Source organism: Actinia tenebrosa, unplaced genomic scaffold (genome assembly GCF_029948245.1).
Source record: "Actinia tenebrosa isolate PJP-AT-01 unplaced genomic scaffold, QUT_ActTen_1.0 PGA_scaffold0__85_contigs__length_37466705, whole genome shotgun sequence".
NCBI classification, from domain to species: domain Eukaryota; kingdom Metazoa; phylum Cnidaria; class Anthozoa; order Actiniaria; family Actiniidae; genus Actinia; species Actinia tenebrosa.
In genome coordinates, this window is record NW_028292569.1 from 683,712 (window position 1) to 702,902 (window position 19,191).

Genomic DNA, 19,191 nt, shown 5'->3' on the forward strand with positions numbered 1-19,191 from the left:
TCATTCAAATTAGATTTAATTGAATTACTGTTTACAGAGTATTAAACTCCAATCTATTTAACCTTAAGATAATCGACAATCGCCAATGTCTGTTATCAGTAAACAATAGTTCAATGGTAGTCATTTAGAACTTGAGCAAACAATGTAAGCGGAGCCGAGCCTGTTGTTTTCTAATTCTATTCTACTCCGTTACGGAATTCTCACAAAGAAAAAGCCTAAATGACTCGACTTTTGCGTCACCAGAACATAAGAATAAATCAAGGTTTTCCATCAACTAGGCTTTCGTGATAAGTGATTACTAGTGTCCACGATTAGTTTATTACTAGTGGTACGCTTGAAGACCGACACGTTAATAAAGTTTATGTAAGTTGAAGATGGGCGTAAAAGATATCAATATTTGACGCGCGATAACAAGATCCATATGCCTGGATGGATAAGCCACCCACAACTGTTTAACACCCTAGTTTAATATCTTCTTTCACTTGTGCGCCCACTTAAATCAAGTCGAACTTCACTGAAGCCGAAGTCGTGAAAACATCAAGTTGTTTTTATTGAGTAATGTTTACTTGCCGCTATCTTTTCCACACCAGATGGAATAAGGTCTTGCTATTTGAAAACAAACTGGTACTACTTTATAGCCATAGCAACTTTCAAGGCTTGTCAAACGAGTTAACTTAGTTTTCATGAATGGCGTAGCATAGCTCGCATGGAGAATAGCATATTCCAATAAAGAATTGAAAAAATGAGCGAGGGATATGATTCCATTGAGAATTTAACTTTTTCGTTGTCTCCTAACACTAAGTAATCTTAGAGCAAGAAGATGGCATTTAGTTCACTTCTGCTGGTAATGCGAAAACGCGTGGTCTCTCGTGCATCTTTCAATGTTTAATTTTAAAGCAGTTTCTGTCGACTTTGATAGTGATGCTTTCACGTTTGCTGTGCAACTCTTGCAACTGCATTGCAAGGTGCAATAAAAATTGCCTCGTTTATAAGATCATAGAAGTGCAATGCTGAAAAGTGGGATATTCGTCGGCGATGCCGCTTCACTTTTGCAATGTGCTGGGCCACGGGTTGCATACTTGCATTGCAATTCAGCGCTGCATTGCAAAGCTGCAATAAATGTTTCAAGGTGTATTTCATTGTCTAGACAATTGACGAGACAAACTAGTTGCAAAGATTACAGCAAGAAATGTACAACTCAAGTTAGGTTTTTGACAATGCCGAAAGATTTTTCCATTTTACAGAAGAAAATGCACAATTACAATCATTTTTGGCCCCTATTGGTCGTCATAAATAACTGCTATAAATGTTGCGATCTGATTGGTTGAGAGCGCGTGCTATATGAGAGCACACAGCACGCACGCGCACTTTCAGTTACGTCATTCCTATTGTAATTCGTATTTTATTCTTCGATAATGATGATGAAGATACATGATGATGATGATGATGATGTTGATAAATGGTGATGATGATGATACATGATGATGATACATGATGATGATACATGATCAGTGATGTTGCATAATGATGATGATACATTGTGTTTTTTGCCTTTTTTATTCCGCATTTCATTTTAAAAAGACTTCGTCTATTACAAATTCTGTGTATCGCGATACGTGACTCCATACTGTAGACTGGTTATCTGTAGAGCGCTTATCTATAGACCCCTTGCACTAATTCACTATCTGATCCAATCTGGGCTTCAAAACAAGAGTTGCCCTCGCACTATCAGGTTACGTGACCCTAACTCCCTCGAAACGAGCAGCTGTGTCAAAATAAACCACAACAATAAAAAGAGCACCTCAAAATTGGTAGAGAGTAGAATTTCAGCTCATAACAAACAAACCAGAATAAATGACATTAAAAATAAAGTCGCATATTTTATAAGCATTTTTTGGGAAACCTGACGGGCAAGACCTTGCAAACCGACACTTTTCCCACGCAAATGCCTATTAAGAAAGTTTCTTCTGTAAATGTGTTTCTTATTGTTTTGACTGGCCCCAGAATGACGTCAAATGCAAGGGGTCTACTTTTGGCTTCGTTATGTTTAACTTTGATCTGTTCTGATAATCATTAACGGATTATACCATACTATACCAGTCATTCATTTTCCAGTTATTTTCATCTAAAGCTTTCCGCCTGAAGAAAACGAGCTGGAAACTCGGGATGGATTCGAGCCGTACTTTAACACTTATTCACTTTCTTTGGTTGCTTTTTAGCTTCTTTTTTTCACGCCACGAGCTATAATCTCGTGGTGTCATCCTACAGATTATCAATTTTAATTTTAGTAAAACTGGAGTCTTAAGAACCACAAATCCACAAACGTAAGACCTCCTTTGCATATTCCAAAGCTTTTTGAAAAGCTTATCAGTGATAATTTTAATTCTTTAGCAATATTCTATTTGCACGCATGCACACTTCTTCAAAGATGGCGGCGTTGCCTAGCAACGACCTAGGAACGACCCTCGCATCAACCACTTGGTACATAAATGTGAATCACGAGTTTATGCCTATTTTAGAAAGGGTGTGTTTCTCCATGGCGTTGAGGGATTCTGCGAAGGAATGGAAGCAAGGCTGTTGTACGAAAGTCTTTAGGTATTCTATCAGGTGAGCCTGCGAACACAAGAAGTTTCAATCAAGACACTGTCACCTTGGTAACAAACTCATACAATAGAGGTGAACACCAACCTGTAAGTCCATATTAAAGATTGGGTCTGAAGTAATTTCTGGGTCATCGTCGTCTTCATTGACTGGATCATCCAACAGATCAAACCCTAGAAGGTCATGCAAGATCAAATAGTTATACAAGTGTCCTGGATTCTCCTGGTACATGGGTACCCTGTGGCGGAGTAGGCGTGGTAACGAGGTGTTATTCACCACAGGATTCCCATTCAAGATTGAAGTCGGGTGGGAGAACGTACCTGCGAATTCTGAAGCTGGTGCGTACATTCCCATGATTGACGATAGGCTGTGTCCTCCCATTTCAATTTCATCAATTTCATCATCTTCCCAACCTTCTTCGCCCTACAAAAAATATGACATCTTAATTGGACTACTTGTAGTAAATATGTCCAAAGTGCAGTCTTCCATTTTTTTCTTTCTTTCTTTCTATCTTTCTTCCTTTCATTTTTTTTTATTTACTTTCTTTCGTGAAGGTACGTTTTTTATGGGAGGGAAGAATGTGGGATTCGCAGTAAGCATCATTTTAAATTGTCGTAGCCCCCCCCCCCCCCTCCCTCTTTCACTCAGTAACAAATTCATGACCCTTCTATAAGGTCAATAAGGGAACAGCTTTCGTCAAATAAAAAGGTTTGATTCTTCACAAAAGATCAAACTTTTACTTATGAATCCCCTCTCCTCCCGATAAAAACGTATCTCCCCTTACTCTATTTATTCTCTTTATGTGACCAGAAATACGAGTGAAAATACCTCATCTGAGTCACCGTCCTCAGCGTTTGTATCCTCATTATTATTTTCTAGTAAAGTGCCAAGTTCGTTGATGATTAACTTGAATAACTTCACAGCAACTGGAACAGACGTCCACTGCTCGGTAGCTGCAACGAGTATTATACCACATCCTTGAGTATTGCATTGTATTGTATTGTATTTATTCATTCATTCATTCATTCATTCATTCCTTCCTTCCTTCCTTCCTTCCTCCTCCTCCCTCCCTCCCTCCCTCCCTCCTTCCTTCCTTTTACAACAAAACGTACTTACTTTTACTTGCTTTTGAACGTGTTCTTACGCCTGCATCATTGCAACAGTAAAAAAACAGAAGAAAAAAGTTCAGTTAAATCTCAAATGAGGCACGCTTACAATACATCAAAATGTAAAAAGCGAAGCAAAACATATCAGATATTTGTCTACCTTCTCCTTGGACAATTATCCTATCTCCCTTCACAACTATCTGTAGTCTTTTGTCTCCCGTGTTGACGAAGTATTGAAGTAGGTTACATAGAGCAATGGTGCTGAAAATGATAAAAACATCGAATATTTCAACGATTTTCCGAGTCAAAGCTTTGGTCGTGGCGTGACGTAAAGGACTTGTCGGAACTTATCCACGTTTTCCAGTCGTAATTTTGTCGTTCACCAACATACGTTATCCTTGCATTCATACAATACACCAATAGCAGGGGTAGAGCAACACCCCTCACAAATTAATTTTTTATGTGGGGGAGGGGAGGGGAGATGTCTCTCGTGTAAGGTCTACCTTATTTTGCTGTCATAGACACCATAAAACTCGGGTTGTCTCGCACACCATATCTTCAGCACATACTCAAGTGCCGATTTTCCTGTAGGATCGGGTACGCTGCTCAGAAATTCTAAAGTCGTTTCGAGTTGAGAGTTCATCAGATGTAGGAACACCAATATAAGGGACTGAAATCGGAAAATAATTCTAATGATTTTCAAGTGAATCAGTAATATAGCATAAGTAAGAGTTAGTTACCGAGAACGGAGGTAATAAGCCATATACATCTCGAGGGCCGCAGGCCCGAGGGATGTATATGGTTTATTGCCGACGTTCGAGGTAACTAACAATTTTAGTTATCAATTAAGAAGGTTTTCTATGATATTCTGATGTTAGACTTTTAAGATAATGAAAATAAAAAGAATTTTAAAAAATATTCGTGGTTCAGTTGGAAGTTTAGAATGTATACAAAAGGGGTAAACATTTTCCGCTTTGTTTTTATATTTCCCTTGTTGTCTATAGAGCATGAACAATGTGAGTTGATTATAAAGGGATTTACTAATGCCCTCTAGTCCCTACAGAGGTAATGTGGCACATAGTTTTAATGTTCTGGAAATCTATGATGCTAATTAAACAAAAGTGCAGATGATAATAGAAAACCATAGATTTTAGGGTTTCGTAATCACATGTGGCTGTATGGCAATGGAGTTGGAACGAACCGGGCATAGAGATGAAAGAAGCCTTCAAAAATACCAAAGGCCAAGTGTAAGTGTCAAGACAGCGATTTCCAAGTGCTTTGACAGTGGAGGTAACATCTACGGCAAAAAGACCTAATGAAGATCTCGATAATGGCGGCCAGGAAAACAAGAAGAAATGTAGTGAAAAGGATGAGCAAAACCCAGTTTGTAAGAATTATTATTTTAAAAACTGTGTTGTAAACTTTAACACATAAACTATGAGCACTAGCAACGATTTGATAATGTAATGTTTAGAAAACATATCTCTATAGTTTTTTTGAATGTATACATTAATTAGATTAGTTCTGTAGAATAGTATTATTCCCCAGATAGTTTACTCGTCAGGCAGCAGGGAAGAGCGGGGCTGATATGAATTAATCTGATTGGCTTCATAATGAGCCAATCAGATTAATTCATATCAGCCCCGCTCTTCCCTGCTGCATTTCAATTCCCTCCCCGGGCTTTAAGTTTGTCCATTGTTTATGAGGGTTGTAATAAAAATAAAGCCTTATGAATAACAAAGAAAACCGTCTCAATTGATAACTAATAGTGGTTGGAAATAGCTCGAATGTTGGCTAATTAGGCGAAAGTAGACTAAATATATATATATACTGGTTGCTTTCAATAGGTAAGGTAAAGTAAAGTCACTCTTTGGCCATGAGGCCCATATGGCCGGCGCTTAACCCGGTTTCCTTAGCATGAAGTGACTATGAGTATTGCTACTCTCCCTGGATGGTATGCTAATCTATCTCAGGTTACCCCCCAACACGTCAGGTTACACCCCAACACGTCGGGTTCCCCCCCAACACGTCGGGTTCCCCCCCAACACGTCGGGTTACCCCCCAACACGTCAGGTTACCCCCCAACACGTCAGGTTACACCTCAACACGTCGGGTTACCCCCCAACACGTCAGGTTACACCCCAACACGTCGGGTTACCCTAAAAATTCGTTGGTAGTCATTTATACACCTGGGTGAAGTGAGGCAAGGTGAAAGTAAAGCATCTTGCTTTAATCGAAACCAGGTCTGTTGAACCAGAGTCCGACCCACCCCCCACTCGGTCACCACATCTTCCACACTTCGATAGGTAGTGGTCAGTGTATGGTGTCGCTAGCAGCTATGAGTACTATCACCCCCTGGAAAATGCCTCGCCCCATTGCAAGTTGTCAAACAGCATTCTACAAGGTTCCCTTAAAGAGCTGCTGAGATACAATTAAAAAAGAGGCACTTACTTGAATAACGCTTAGGGTTTCAGCTTGCTGTAGTTTACTCAGAACGCCTCGTAAGAGTAAATCTAGATTCTCACCAAGATTTTTACCAAACTGAAAAACAACAAAACAATCTCGGTAAATGAATTGTTATTTAAACAAAACTGCTAAATAAGGAAAGGGCTACCAAATAAGGAAATTATAAAATTACCAAATAAGGATATAAGTAGAGAGATGACCAAATAAGGATGTCGAGAGTTTATCAAATTAGGATATCAGGGCAGGCTGTTGCTTTAAATATGGCTACCAAATAAGATATTTTAACAAATAACTTTTCCAAATAAGAACTTTTAAAATAAAATATTAAAGTTCAACATACTTTTCTTATCAGGGTAGTAACCAGTCTCCCTACAAAGGAAGCAGTGAACTCAGCCCCTCTCGGATCAAGAAGGTGCGAGGTTGCACGGATGACGTATGATACACCGTTGTTCGTCTGTGAATCATGCCTGGAAGAAATTTTTAAAAAGTAAGTTTTTGATCAAGAATTAGAAGCTAAATGGGCCTTTATAGCTTGGGTGTATAATGTATTCCCATTATAGACCACGTGTCATTCTCTAGAGTATCATTTCTTTGTTTAACAGTCGTATATCAGAAGACATATGAATATGGAAACAACTCAAGCAAAGAATCTTATTCTCAAGAGAATGACACATGGTCTGTAATGGGAAAACATTATGTCCTAGGTAAAGAGGTCTATTAGTATAGACCCTGAGGCTCACCAAAAGCCACAGCTAAAATGATGATGTAATGTGAAGTCACGTGATGTCACGTGCACACTTTCTCAATGCATTGCCTGCTACGACTTCTAGTAATAACAGAAGGAGAATTTGTATCACAATTAATCATACTTCCGTAGGCGTAACCGTGCCGTATTCCAGTATTCTGTCTGGATGCGCAGTAATATAACCGTAACCGTGCCGTGTATGAGCGCTTATCACAATCGTTAGAAACCTAATCTTGAGGTCAACTTAGTGGTCAAAAGTGCAAGAAATCCTGATCACCTACGCACTAATGGCGACGTTTTTAGGGAGCCCACAGAAAGATTGACTTACCATGATAGTAGCTGTTCTCCTCCGACAATTACGAATACTCTTAAACACTCGCCACCACTCTATGAAGAGAAGAAGCTAGACGGTCAATATAAACACAAACGGCATTTTTACCATTTTGACCGGTAGCCACCACCTAAATCCCTATTTCGGACCATTGCACCTTACCTGTAATACACTATTATCATCAGAACTCAGCATAAGCTCAACGAGAAGAGGGAATACAGTATTAAGCATGGCATCTGATAAAGGTGGCTCTGAATATTTAACGATGTTTGTAAGAACATCCATACATATCTGTGGAAAGAAAGAAAGATTTTCAGCTATTACGACGGCTTCAAATACCGATATGTTTGTTCATTTTGGCGCCAAACAAACGCGCGCGCGCACTGCTTTTCATAAATCACTTACCACGTTGATACCTAGAGGAATTTTTTCTGGAGGAGATTGAAAAATGCTGATAAGAGTTGGGATGAACCTTTGTTGTAGAAGCTGGAAGATAAAAAGCATTTTAGAACTTTTTTTAAACGAAAATATGGAATGAAACAAGCATCGGACTGGAATGCTTTTTTTAAAAGAAAGCAAAATTAATTAAGACACGCTAAATTCCAATCTGTGAGTTAGCCGTGCCCTGACTTTGATCAGCCCAGAGGTTGTTTCAGGGTTCGATCTGTGAGTTAGCCGTGCCCTGACTTAGATCAGCCCAGAGGTTCTTTCAGGGTTCGATCTGTGAGTTAGCCTTGCCCTGACTTAGATCAGCCCAGAGGTTCTTTCAGGGTTCGATCTGTGGGATCACGTTAAATCACGACACTCCTTTGAACCAATCACATTGCGCCACGTTACTTGTTAACCAATGAGAAAGAAATAGAAAATGAATGGACCACTTTCCAGTCTCAGTCTAAACTTCGCGGTACTCCCAACTGCCATAATCGTGAGACAAATGAATAAGAATAATCAATAAGAAAGCAGAATGCGACTCACCGTGTTGCATGTCGGGTTCATTGCTAACTCTTTGAAAATATCCTCAATAAGTGGGATCAAAGCGGCATCTTCAAATAAACAAGGTACGAAGTTATTAAATCGAGGGTAGCGCTCTTCTTCAAGTCAGTTAATTTCAAACTGAGTATAGTACTACATGTATCTTGCTCACCATTAGCCAGTTTTATAAAAAGTGCTATAGCAAGAGGTGCTATTCTACTCTCACATGACGCTGTGAATTCTTTATCGACCTGAAAAAAGTTATCAAATGGTTTTAGTATCAAGATAAGTACGGTACTGAACAGATAAACGTAAAAAGCTAGTCGAATCAGGCAAAAGTCAGTAGTCGGGACAGACGGAACAGACGGGACAGACGGGATAGCCGGGACAGGCGGGACAGACGGAACAGACCGGACAGGCGGGACAGACGGAACAGACCGGACAGGCGGGACAGACGGCACAGACCGGACAGCCGGGACAGACGGGACAGACGGAACAGACCGGACAGGCGGGACAGACGGAACAGACCGAACAGGCGGGACAGACGGAACAGACCGGACAGGCGGGGCAGACCGGTCAGACGGGATAGACGGGACAGACCGGTCAGACGGGATAGACGGGATAGCCGGGACAGACGGGCCAGGCGGGACAGACGGAACAGACCGGACAGGCGAGACAGACCGGTCAGACGGGATAGACGGGACAGACCGGTCAGACGGGATAGACGGGACATCCAATCACTCGAAACGTACCGACATGACTATTCTAAGTGTTTCCAGAACAAGTGCCAAAACGTCATCTGTTGACTGCGTTGCCATGGTAAGTAGCCCATCCATCATCTGTGTCAAATATGGCACCAACATTTGAGTGTTTTTCGATCTCTTCAGATGTTCACAAAACCTAAAAATACAAAATCAAAGATACGAAAAGCTTCTCTAGATACCGTTTTAATTAATTCTCGTTCACTAATAATATCTAGAAAACAAAAGTATTTTTGAAGGTAAAATTTTCTAATATTCATATTAACAGGAAGGGACTTAGACTTACTCGTAAACTGCGCGCACTGCACATATTCTGACGGCTGGAAGTTGTGTGGACTGTAAACCACTGACAGACGCTTGTAAAAAGCTGACAAGAAAAAGATAATCACGTGAAGGAAAGAACATCATGTCATGACGCCTCAAAGTCACCTGGCGTGTTCTGATCGATATAATACGCCCCAACTTTACGCAAAATATAGAAAAGCCATGTGGCGGAAATTAGCGCAGTGACATGTCCCAACTTTATCCCGTCACTTGTTGCCTCAGGAAACTGTCGTCATAGCCATGCCAATAGCTGGCAATACCTCCTCGCTTACTTGTTTAACATCTGTTCATCCATCATAAGACTAAACCGACTTCCAACCCACAAGGCCTGACCAACGAGGAAAGGTGAAACTACGAACAAAACATAATGACAGTATCATCACCCTGAAATAACAGCGCAATGTTGAGCATCAAGTTGCATGAATTTGCTGCCTTTGATGAGATTTTCGTTCTTCCTTGACATCATCAAGACCTTCCAATGTATGGTACTTTTTACAAAGGGTTTAACGTACGATATAAGGTGTTACATACCTGACTCTTGTAGTCCTCTTAACACGACATTATTCAAGAAGGATATCAGGTCTTCACGGGCGATCTTGTCGGTCAGTAGAGTCTTGACGCAACCCATTGCAAGCATACACGACTCGTGAATTTTCCACCTGAGAAAATGAAAATAATAATCACAAACGTTTGTTTTATTTACTGATTTGATGCAAGGAAATTTTCTTTATTTTTGGCAAGAGTAAAATCGAACAAATGAATGAAAATATGGACTAACAGAACGGGAAGTAGACAACAGAAAGCGTCACTGGAGTGAGATTGAACCTTTCGTCAACCCATGATATCTGAATGGTTTGGGTTGCACAATAATGAAGATGACTGAATGTAACTGACCAGTTGACGTCTCCTTTTTGTCTGTTAGTGTTTGCCTCTTCCACATGTCTTGTTACTGCTTTTGCTAATGTCACCGCACTGTCGTTCTTGAATTCTGCAGATACAGCCTGGAAAATATGGATCATAAGGTCATCTCAGTTATAAGCCATGAGAAGACCCTCCAAATTTATTAGCTTAACAAGGTTTATTTTTTCTGTAGTTAAAGAAAAGCAACAAGCTACAAACCAACAAGACATCCTGAGCTGCTATGCGCACAGAGTAAGAGAAGGTATCATCATCCTCGTCTTCGACAAATTGATTGGGATTGGCTGTCCACACTTGGATCTAAAATTAAAGTTACTCTCAGTTTGTTTTCAAACACATTTTGTTTTAACTCAACAAATCAACTTAGGTGTGGATGGCTATGTATATATTCCACTGTAACTTTTTTTGAAAAATTGGACATAAGGAATTCAAAAGACCTTTTTGCCTTAAATTGGGCATAATGTTTTCCCATTTCAGACCATGTGTCATTCCCTTGAGTATCATTTCTTTGTTTATCATTCTCAAAATAATGAGATATGGTCTAGAATGGGAAAACATTATGCAGAAGGTAAAAAGGGTTTATTGGAAGGCAAGAAGAACAATAACATTGTATACCTGCTCCTCTGTGATCTGCATGTAAAGTAGAAGAAAATATATCAGCTCATTCAGGAACTGCTTGACAATCTTTTTGAATTTCGGTGTCTCAACCAGCCCATGTATGAACTCAAAGACACCAAACACCAGGTTCTCAAATCCAAGGACCTCACCTGTCAAAAGAATCATAGGTCAGTAGTTGGAAATAAGATCAAATTGAAATGTTATTGTATTTACAGTGAGGTGGGGCAAGCATACAAGTGCTTGCAAGTTAAATTTTCCATATTGCATTGACTATGATAGACATGATGCAATGCTTCTTCATCGTTGACAAAAGATTACATTTCCCAAAGAAGAAAATTTATATTTGTTTGCCCAACAACATGGCTTCATTAAACACCTCTACTGCAATGTACTATAGACAAAACAGGGAATACCACAATTATTAGTTTCAAACCTTACCGTCAGAGTCGACAGGATCATCGGCATCTTCTGTATCATTAACCACTGCTTTGACATATTTTTCAGCACTTTGTGTTAATGTGTTCCACACATGCGGGAGAATATTGGCCAGGTATTGACTCGTTTGTTTGGGAAAGTTTTTGACTAGTGTTGTGAGGGCCTAGAATTAGGAATATACATAACAGTTCAAATGGGGGACAAAATATAGTAAATTGAGGTAGAGATCTTGTACAAACTCTCCTCACATGTGATACCAAGTCTGAGAATTAAACCAGTTACCAGAAGTGAGAGGCGAGTGCACTACCATTACACCTCCCTTGATTTCTTAACACATGCTGCAATTGTTTGTACTAGTGGTACTTATGTTGAAACTTCATGGCATACCTTGAGTATCTCCATTTTGAGCCCACAGTCAGACGTCAAGCTGTCAGGCATTGAAAGAAACTGGGTGAAAGCTTGGACAAACTGCGGAAGGACTGGGAACAGGTATCTTTCTGGGGCATCCTGAAAAACAGGTTTTAACAGGTTTAAAAATAACACTCGTCTTATTTCAAGTAAGCTGTATCAGTATATATTTTCTCACGATAAACCCAAAGCTGTGAGAACAGCCAAGAAAAGGTATCTATCCTGAAAAACAGGTTGAAAACAAATTTTTTTTAGAGGAAGTAGTATCACTATATTTTCACTCAAATACAGAATATCCTATTTACCTTCTGATAGTCAGTCATTGCACAGATAAGTCCTGCACAAGTGTTAAAGATGTCTACAGCTCTTGATCTTGTTCTGATACTATATGCCTGGGATAAAAATGATGAGTGAAATTGGTAAAAGCCTCAAAATTAGCACGAAAATTAACAACTAACAATGAATACTTCCCAGGAATTTATTGGACTCAAGCACCTCCTTCAATCTCAAACTAATTTTAAACTTTTCTCCTTCATTCATTGTTTGGCCTACATATAGTTTTTCCTATTAAGTTCACCTATGCATCGTTTCACCTACTGAAGTTCACCTACAAGTAATACACTGAGACTGTTTGTCACATGTCCATATGTACATAATATATAAAACATTAAATCCTACATAGTTATGGAGATTATATAGGTATCTTAAGCACTTGGAGGATCCCTTCCATTAACTATTGCCTAAAAGTACATTCTTCAAAAAAAATCACAGGAGAAGCTCATACAAACAGTTTCGTTTCTGAAGTATTTTCACTTCTTCCATTTGTCCACATGCTTACTTCCAACTGAAGGCAAAATAACATGGTTTTTGAATATTACTGGACTGACCTGGTCTTGAACAAATATGTTGTACATCTCTGGTAGAATCACAGGAGCAACTTGTGAGATCTGGTTGTCTGTTACTTCTCTGCAGAATTCTGAGAAGAAGAAAATGCCAATTTTTCAGAAACTTCACCCTCTCTCTATAGATATTAGTCTAAAAGCCTCTAAGCCATAAGATATTACACCAAGGATCAAGGGTTTCATTAAGGGGCGGGGATCGGAGAATGCTCCAGTAAATAAGCAAAATTTTCTGGATTAAACTACCATTTATCGCTTAGTAATTTGTAAAATGCTCATGACCTTCCACAATCATTTCCAGACTTAATGAAACCCCTGAAGAATTACAGAGGTCTAAAATAGTTAGGGGAGGGACGATACCAGTGAAAAACCCTCAAACTCAAATGTGATGAAAACTCCAAGTCAAACCCAAGACCAGGTGAGAGGCATGTGAGAGGCATATTTACTGCTACAACGCCCTTGATTCCCAACTTGGTGATAATCATGCTCAGCATACCTGTCAATACTCGCATTGCTCCATGTACAAGATTACCATCACCACTAGTTAGTGCTTGCATCAGCTGTCCAAACAATTCAGGCCAAGCATCCGGCCAGTCCCAGTGAGCAATAGCCGATATGGCATATGCCTATATGACACAACAAGACCAGGAAATGTTGCAATTACATAAGGTACTAATGCAATATATCTTATATTGATCATATTGTGATTGCTCATTCTCCTGAGCCAGCACCCCACTGAAAATGCTTGTAACTATTGCTCTTCAAAAAGGACTGGATTCAGTTCTATGGATTTACCTGGTTGTCATGCAAAGGTGTGTATGACAGAAACTATAAACTAAAAAACATACAGAATTTTGCTATTTAACTTCAAAATTATCCCTCAATTATTATTATTTTAGGTATGCTTACCACACTTGATCTAACTTTACTGATTGACTCTTGTAGACCTGCAGGAAGCAGTCTCCTTATTTCTGTCTTAGCCTGATAATAAAAAAATAGAATCATTTATTAACTTCATAATCATTGACAATTCACATTAACGAGAAAAACTTGGAAGCACAGACTTACTGCTTCTGTCGTCTCTGGAGGGTGATATTTTTCGGAGTCTTGAGACCAATGAGCTTCCACATACTGTTTAAGAATGACTGATGCAAGCTGTCAATCACAAATCAATTCCAAAAAAGCTAAGTTAAATATATGATTATTCATATTGACAAAATTAATGAAAAAGGTCCACTCTTGTACCTGTCTGATTGCTAAGGCTTCACGTACGTCAACAGTCAACTCAGCAAGATGCACACCAAACTCTAAAAATGATTGATGTCAAGAAAATGAAAACTCTTGTTTTTGTTGTCTATATCATTTTTTAAATACAGGATAATGCATTAATAAGGCGTACACATATTCGGAACAATCTGCATTTAAATGGAGGGGAAGAAGCCACCATGGTTGTCGATAACAAATCATTCCCTGTTAGCTTCTTTTGTTTGATCAACCAACATGGCATCTGTTTTATAATTATTCATATTTTAAAAGATTTTGAGTCATTTGGAACATTATCATGTCATCGGCAACAGAGCTAGAGAGTTGCGCTGCTTTGGCCCCCAATGTTTTAATGTCAAAGAGCTATATCACAGGGTCTGCAGAGCCGAAGGACTGAAGCCTGCCCCCCCCCCCCCCCCCCCCAATCCCCCACACTTTTTGTTCCAAAAATACGAATATGAATAAAAAACGTTTACCATCTTTTTATAGCTATTTTTCTTCTTTCAATGTGCTTAATTTTCAAATGCCAGTTCCCCAACTTTTCAACATGTTCTGCGGTCCCTGTATCAGCTATGAAACCCCTTTTTGGGGTATGCATATGACCCAATCTTAGCCCCCTTCCCCACCCCTTAACATCCCAGTCTTAAATCCATGTTATGCATGTTCTAGAAAAATCTTTAAAATATGAAACCAAAACCAGGGTCCTGATTCCACAGATACATCCTTCTTTCTGATCTTATCCTTGTCAAAACCTTAATAGAAAACCTTAGGGGTAGGGTAGGGGGATTAGCATCAATCCCCTCGTTAACAGTGCTTATACTGAATATATGGCATGGATCGATATTTTGTGGAGCCAAACATTTATTATCATTTAAAAAATCATCTAAAAAAGTTATCCTGAATTTACAACTACAGTAAGCTTCAGTTCGTAAATAAAGAGAATGACATAAGACCTAAGCTTAAGTTCTTGTATGCAATCATACGCACACAATTTATTTTCACGAATACGAAAGAAAGATCCAGTGGCTAATCATGAATGCTTCTGGGCAGTTTACAATCGCAAATCGTCGAGAAATATCTTGTAGATTACCAGTATGGACCAATATATGTACATTTCACATGGTACACAACCATTATGTACACAAATTTGAAAGCGTTTTTCTAGGGGCTGATTCGTCGTGTTTTTTACTATTACATACCTTCTGTGACCTCTAGAACTTTTAGGTGGTCTTCTGCAATCCTTCTTATTTCCTGATTCGGCGAGAGAATCGCTGTTAGGCTTTCAATCAGGGTCTGTTTTAAGGATCGCACTCTTTCATCGCTTGCCGTCGCCATCTTCGATTCGAACATATTGACTCGCGCATGACAAATCAAATGTGGCGGGAAAATTTGAAGGGCTGTGAAATGCGCATGCGTATACTTGATAGTTTAGTTTAGTTTAGTTTAGTTTAGTTTAGTTTAGTTTAGTTTAGTTTAGTTTAGTTTAGTTTAGTTTAGTTTAGTTTAGTTTAGTTTAGTTTAGTTTAGTTTAGTTTAGTTTAGCTTAGTTTAGTTTAGTTTAGTTTAGTTTAGTTTAGTTTAGTTTAGCTTAGTTTAGTTTAGTTTAGTTTAGTTTAGTTTAGCTTAGCTTAGCTTAGCTTAGTTTAGTTTAGTTTAGTTTAGTTTAGTTTAGTTTAGTTTAGTTTAGTTTAGTTTAGTTTAGTTTAGTTTAGTTTAGTTTAGTTGCATGGGTGGATCTAGAATTTTGAATAGGGGGTGTCACAAAATCAAGAAGATCCCCGTCCCTAGCAATTAATAATATTCAATGTTTATACTAACCAACCTATAATGCTAGAAAATGTGATCATAGGGGTAACATATTAAAGAAGGAGGGTCAAGGCCGGCCCCCAGGCCCTGAGACCACCCCTTGGATCCCCACTGCGTCGGCCATTTGTGGGAAACTCTTACACCAATGCTTCTATCATTTTACAAATTTACATGATCCTATTTTATCCATTAGATCTCAAACCACCTGTACATGTCAATTAAGACCTTTCTTGACATTTTTTTGTTTCTTTTGAAAGACGACTTAAAGATGCTTTGCTTTTGTAATTTCTGGGTGATCTTCTGTTTGCACGCACACATTATTGTTCTAGTAGTTTGGAGGCGATGATCATGATGATTATACGGTTACTAGTCACTATGATGATTAGAAAATTTCCGCTTTACGAATTTATCATTATTTTAAAGTTTCATTTAAAGACCACACTTTCTTACTGAATATATCACAAATAATAACAACAACTAGGCCGAACTGATTTACTATTCTCCTGTTTACCACCAAAAATTACTTGATTGATTTACATTATGCACTGCGCGCCTCAATCGGAACTTCCACGGTATATGACGTCATATCATGTCCTGTCGGTCTCGTCACGCTAAAATTTAAAAAATATATTATTTTCGCCACTTCGATTCAAACTGCAACTATTATTGTCTAATCTTTTTCAGCTTCTTGACTTGTCTCTCTCAAATTGATATTGGGTAAGGAAAATATTATTTTGAATTATTGAACGGTCAGACTGACCTAAAAGATACATTTGGGTGTCAAAAGTTCAGTAATTAACATTGTCATTTGAAACCTAACATTATCAAAAATACGACAAACACATGAAAAAACTTGTCTTTATTAAAATGTTTGTTTTAGAAAACTTCTTAGTAAATTGTCTCTATTGAAAACTGATGGAATATTTGACTTTCGGCATCAGAGGTGTTAAAATGTATATGACTTCCTGTAATTCTTGGCAAGTGTATTGATCAAAAACATAGACGTGTATAATAAGAGAGCACTGCAGACCTCAACTCCCAGGTTGTCGGGCCACTTAAAGAAAGCGTAAAATATTTCTTCAACAAAATGAGATTCAACGTGCCAGCCTCTCGGTGTCCTTGGTAGGCCCAAAAAATGTCCATTTTGACATTGATCAGTAGTGATATCCGTTCAGTCAAAATTCAATTTATTTTCAAAGGTATAAACTTAAGCTGGTAAAAAAAATTCACATATGAGATACAAATTATGTAGAGTGTCTAGTGTATATTTAATGTATTTTAAAAATTTCAAAGTTAGGAAGCTTAACGATGGATGAATAAAGATAGGGGGAGGGGTGGACAGTTGAGTTCAAAACGGATTAACCAATCATGTTGGAGGATTTTAATTCTCGATGCCCATATTTGGGGGCTGGATGCAAACATTAGCGCGGGTTTGTTGGCTGGAAGTGAGTGACTAAAGTAATCTCTTGATCCACGTTCACTTAAAAAATCACTCTTCTTGGACGTTTTTAAACTCGTGTACAAAGTTTACTTTGTGCCATTATGGTGCTTGTGTTCCACCAGATGATCGTGTCTGCTCTGCTCTACCTGTCGAAGAAGCTCAAGGCTTTAGCTTTAAATGTTTCTGGGAAGGAGGAGAGCCGAGGAGTATGGCTGACAAGTCAAGCTCAGGTTAGAGACGTTTTTGGCTCTGCTCCCTGCAAGCGCATTAAACCAAATTTCTCCGCTCGAGTTATTTAGTCATAAAGACGTCGAACCTTCAGCTCCAATCTTTACGATTCATTGAAGTTGTGGCTTTGTCGTCTGTACAGTTTTACACTTTGAGTATTGTGTTGGTTTGGCGGTTCAACCTAAAACATTAGCTTATGTTGTCTTTCTCTCTCTTTTTTTTCTAGGATGCTCTGGCAGGTCTTTGGACGGCAAAAGATCTTCTTTCATTTACGATATCGGCAGAAGCGCTTCTTCACTGCCTGCTACCTGAGGCTGTGAGTAATATTTTTTATGCATATTGCTCAAGAGCTGTGTTTACTTGTCGTTCGCGTATGTAGTTGTTGTCTTTTTGAGATGTAAAGTGGTAGTTGTCACACACACTTCTACGCTCTGATTACTTTACTATTGACAGTCATTTTATTGTAATTATTAAGATACAACCAGCAAGACCAGCTACTCTATCTTCGAATAATCTCTTTTTATTTTTTTAAAACCCGTTTTCCTGCTTGATTTAGCTGGCTTACCGAAATTCTGCGGAACTACGAGTCAATTTGTCAAGGAAACTCCTTTTCATCTTGTTGTTTTGTTTCCTTTACGTCCGATATTTTCCAAATATCAATTTCTGTTCCTAATTTCCTAGATCTATCTCTCAGCAGCATGCAATTAAAATTTTACTGTGTCTGCCTTTCAATCGATAACAGTATTTTTCGCACCAACAAAAGTATCTTGTATTGAAAAGCGTGTCAAACTGTACTATTTACTTTTTTTTCGTAGGACACTCTCGTTATACTAATTATTGTTTCTGTACTGTTTTCGCGCAGAAATATTTTGTTTAGTCGCAGCAAGGCGACAATAACTCCAAGAATTCACCATTAGTAATACTTAGAGGTTGAGAAAAATAACCTAATCCTCGAAATGAGAGAATTTCTTAATCTGACGGTCATTGGAAATAAATAATAATAAGCGTTGGGGTTTTAGTTTGAACAAGTGCTAAGAAATATTGACATGTGAGCACGACAAATAAAATACTTTAATCCTGGTACCAGCTGATATTACAAAAACTAACAAGTTACTCAATGCAGTATTGGTCCAAATCTCGGTAGATCTATCATGGAAGTTAATATAATGCTACGAATACCGCTAATCATTCTTTCCTTTTTAGTTTCAGATGTATGGTAGCAAATTGAAATCCCCCCCGTGAGAGCAAGCAATATTTTATTTTTTTGTGTAGCTGGATATTTCATTCTTCATCTTGAATCTCGAAATCGTGGCTTTCCGGGGTTTTTTTTTCATGTCGCTTTCCACATATATTGTTTTTCAAAACAAAACTCAATATCCTATTAATTTTATTGGTTTTTGGAAGACTATCCTTTTCTTAGGAGTTCCTCATTTGCTTACCATTTTCAACACAAATTATGCGACTCTAAAAGATCTTTATATCAGAAAGACAAAACAATTTTGATGTAGATGTTTTTTCTTATTTCAGCAAGATTTACTGTAATTAGGGGCTCACTCTGTCTCCTATCTCACCACAAATCATACTTGTGTCCTTGTTGTCAAGTGCTAGCAATGAAATATCAAGAATGGTACCTTGAGGTAACCATGTACATTGAAAATCTCAAAACATCCCTCGAGGTGTTTGGGGTTTTCGGTGTTTGGCATGCCCCTTTCATGTGATTAATATGCAAAAGTCTTGATTCAAAATCCCATTCAACCCATTAAGAAGAGTTGGGTAATAGGACTAAATAACTAACTAAGCCTGCATTTCCCTCAAGGTTTGAAGTCGCTGAATCTAAAACTTAAGTTGGCTAAACCATTGCATGACTTT

The 19,191-nt window shown here is 38.5% G+C and overlaps 2 protein-coding genes across 2 annotated transcripts in view; one reads left to right on the forward strand and one right to left on the reverse strand.

Annotated features, from left to right (window-relative positions):
- Positions 1-1,538: 1,538 nt before the first annotated feature.
- Positions 1,539-15,189, reverse strand: LOC116305162 (importin-9). Its single transcript, XM_089026120.1, has 30 exons — positions 15,047-15,189; positions 13,830-13,891; positions 13,653-13,739; positions 13,494-13,565; positions 13,081-13,210; positions 12,573-12,661; positions 11,991-12,077; positions 11,665-11,784; positions 11,281-11,440; positions 10,840-10,991; positions 10,426-10,524; positions 10,201-10,307; positions 9,838-9,965; positions 9,579-9,657; positions 9,269-9,349; positions 8,974-9,121; positions 8,394-8,472; positions 8,225-8,292; positions 7,655-7,735; positions 7,412-7,540; positions 7,247-7,305; positions 6,514-6,640; positions 6,159-6,248; positions 4,211-4,377; positions 3,868-3,968; positions 3,718-3,747; positions 3,430-3,554; positions 2,922-3,024; positions 2,689-2,774; positions 1,539-2,613 (listed from the first exon to the last, which is right to left on the reverse strand). The coding sequence occupies exons 1-30, from the start codon at positions 15,180-15,182 to the stop codon at positions 2,497-2,499; spliced, it is 3,099 nt and encodes a 1,032-aa protein (XP_088882246.1). The 5' UTR covers positions 15,183-15,189; the 3' UTR covers positions 1,539-2,496.
- Positions 15,190-17,029: 1,840 nt separating this feature from the next.
- The window catches only part of LOC116305176 (cGMP-dependent 3',5'-cyclic phosphodiesterase), a 28,364-nt gene continuing 26,202 nt past the window's right edge, over positions 17,030-19,191 (forward strand). The window contains exons 1-2 of the mRNA XM_031715033.2: positions 17,030-17,324; positions 17,549-17,638. Of these exons, the coding sequence (XP_031570893.2) occupies positions 17,196-17,324; positions 17,549-17,638 (219 nt within the window). The 5' untranslated portion in view covers positions 17,030-17,195. The remainder of the gene's footprint in view (positions 17,325-17,548; positions 17,639-19,191) is intronic.

Coding starts and splice junctions, on each gene's coding strand:
- LOC116305162 (XM_089026120.1), bottom strand. CDS start 15,182: ATGGCGACGGCAAGCGATGAAAGAGTGCGATCCTTAAAACAGACCCTG. Junction 11,441..11,664: donor TCAAAATGGAGATACTCAAG/GTATGCCATGAA, acceptor TCCTAATTCTAG/GCCCTCACAACACTAGTCAA. Junction 7,541..7,654: donor TTCCTCTAGGTATCAACGTG/GTAAGTGATTTA, acceptor TTCTTTCCACAG/ATATGTATGGATGTTCTTAC.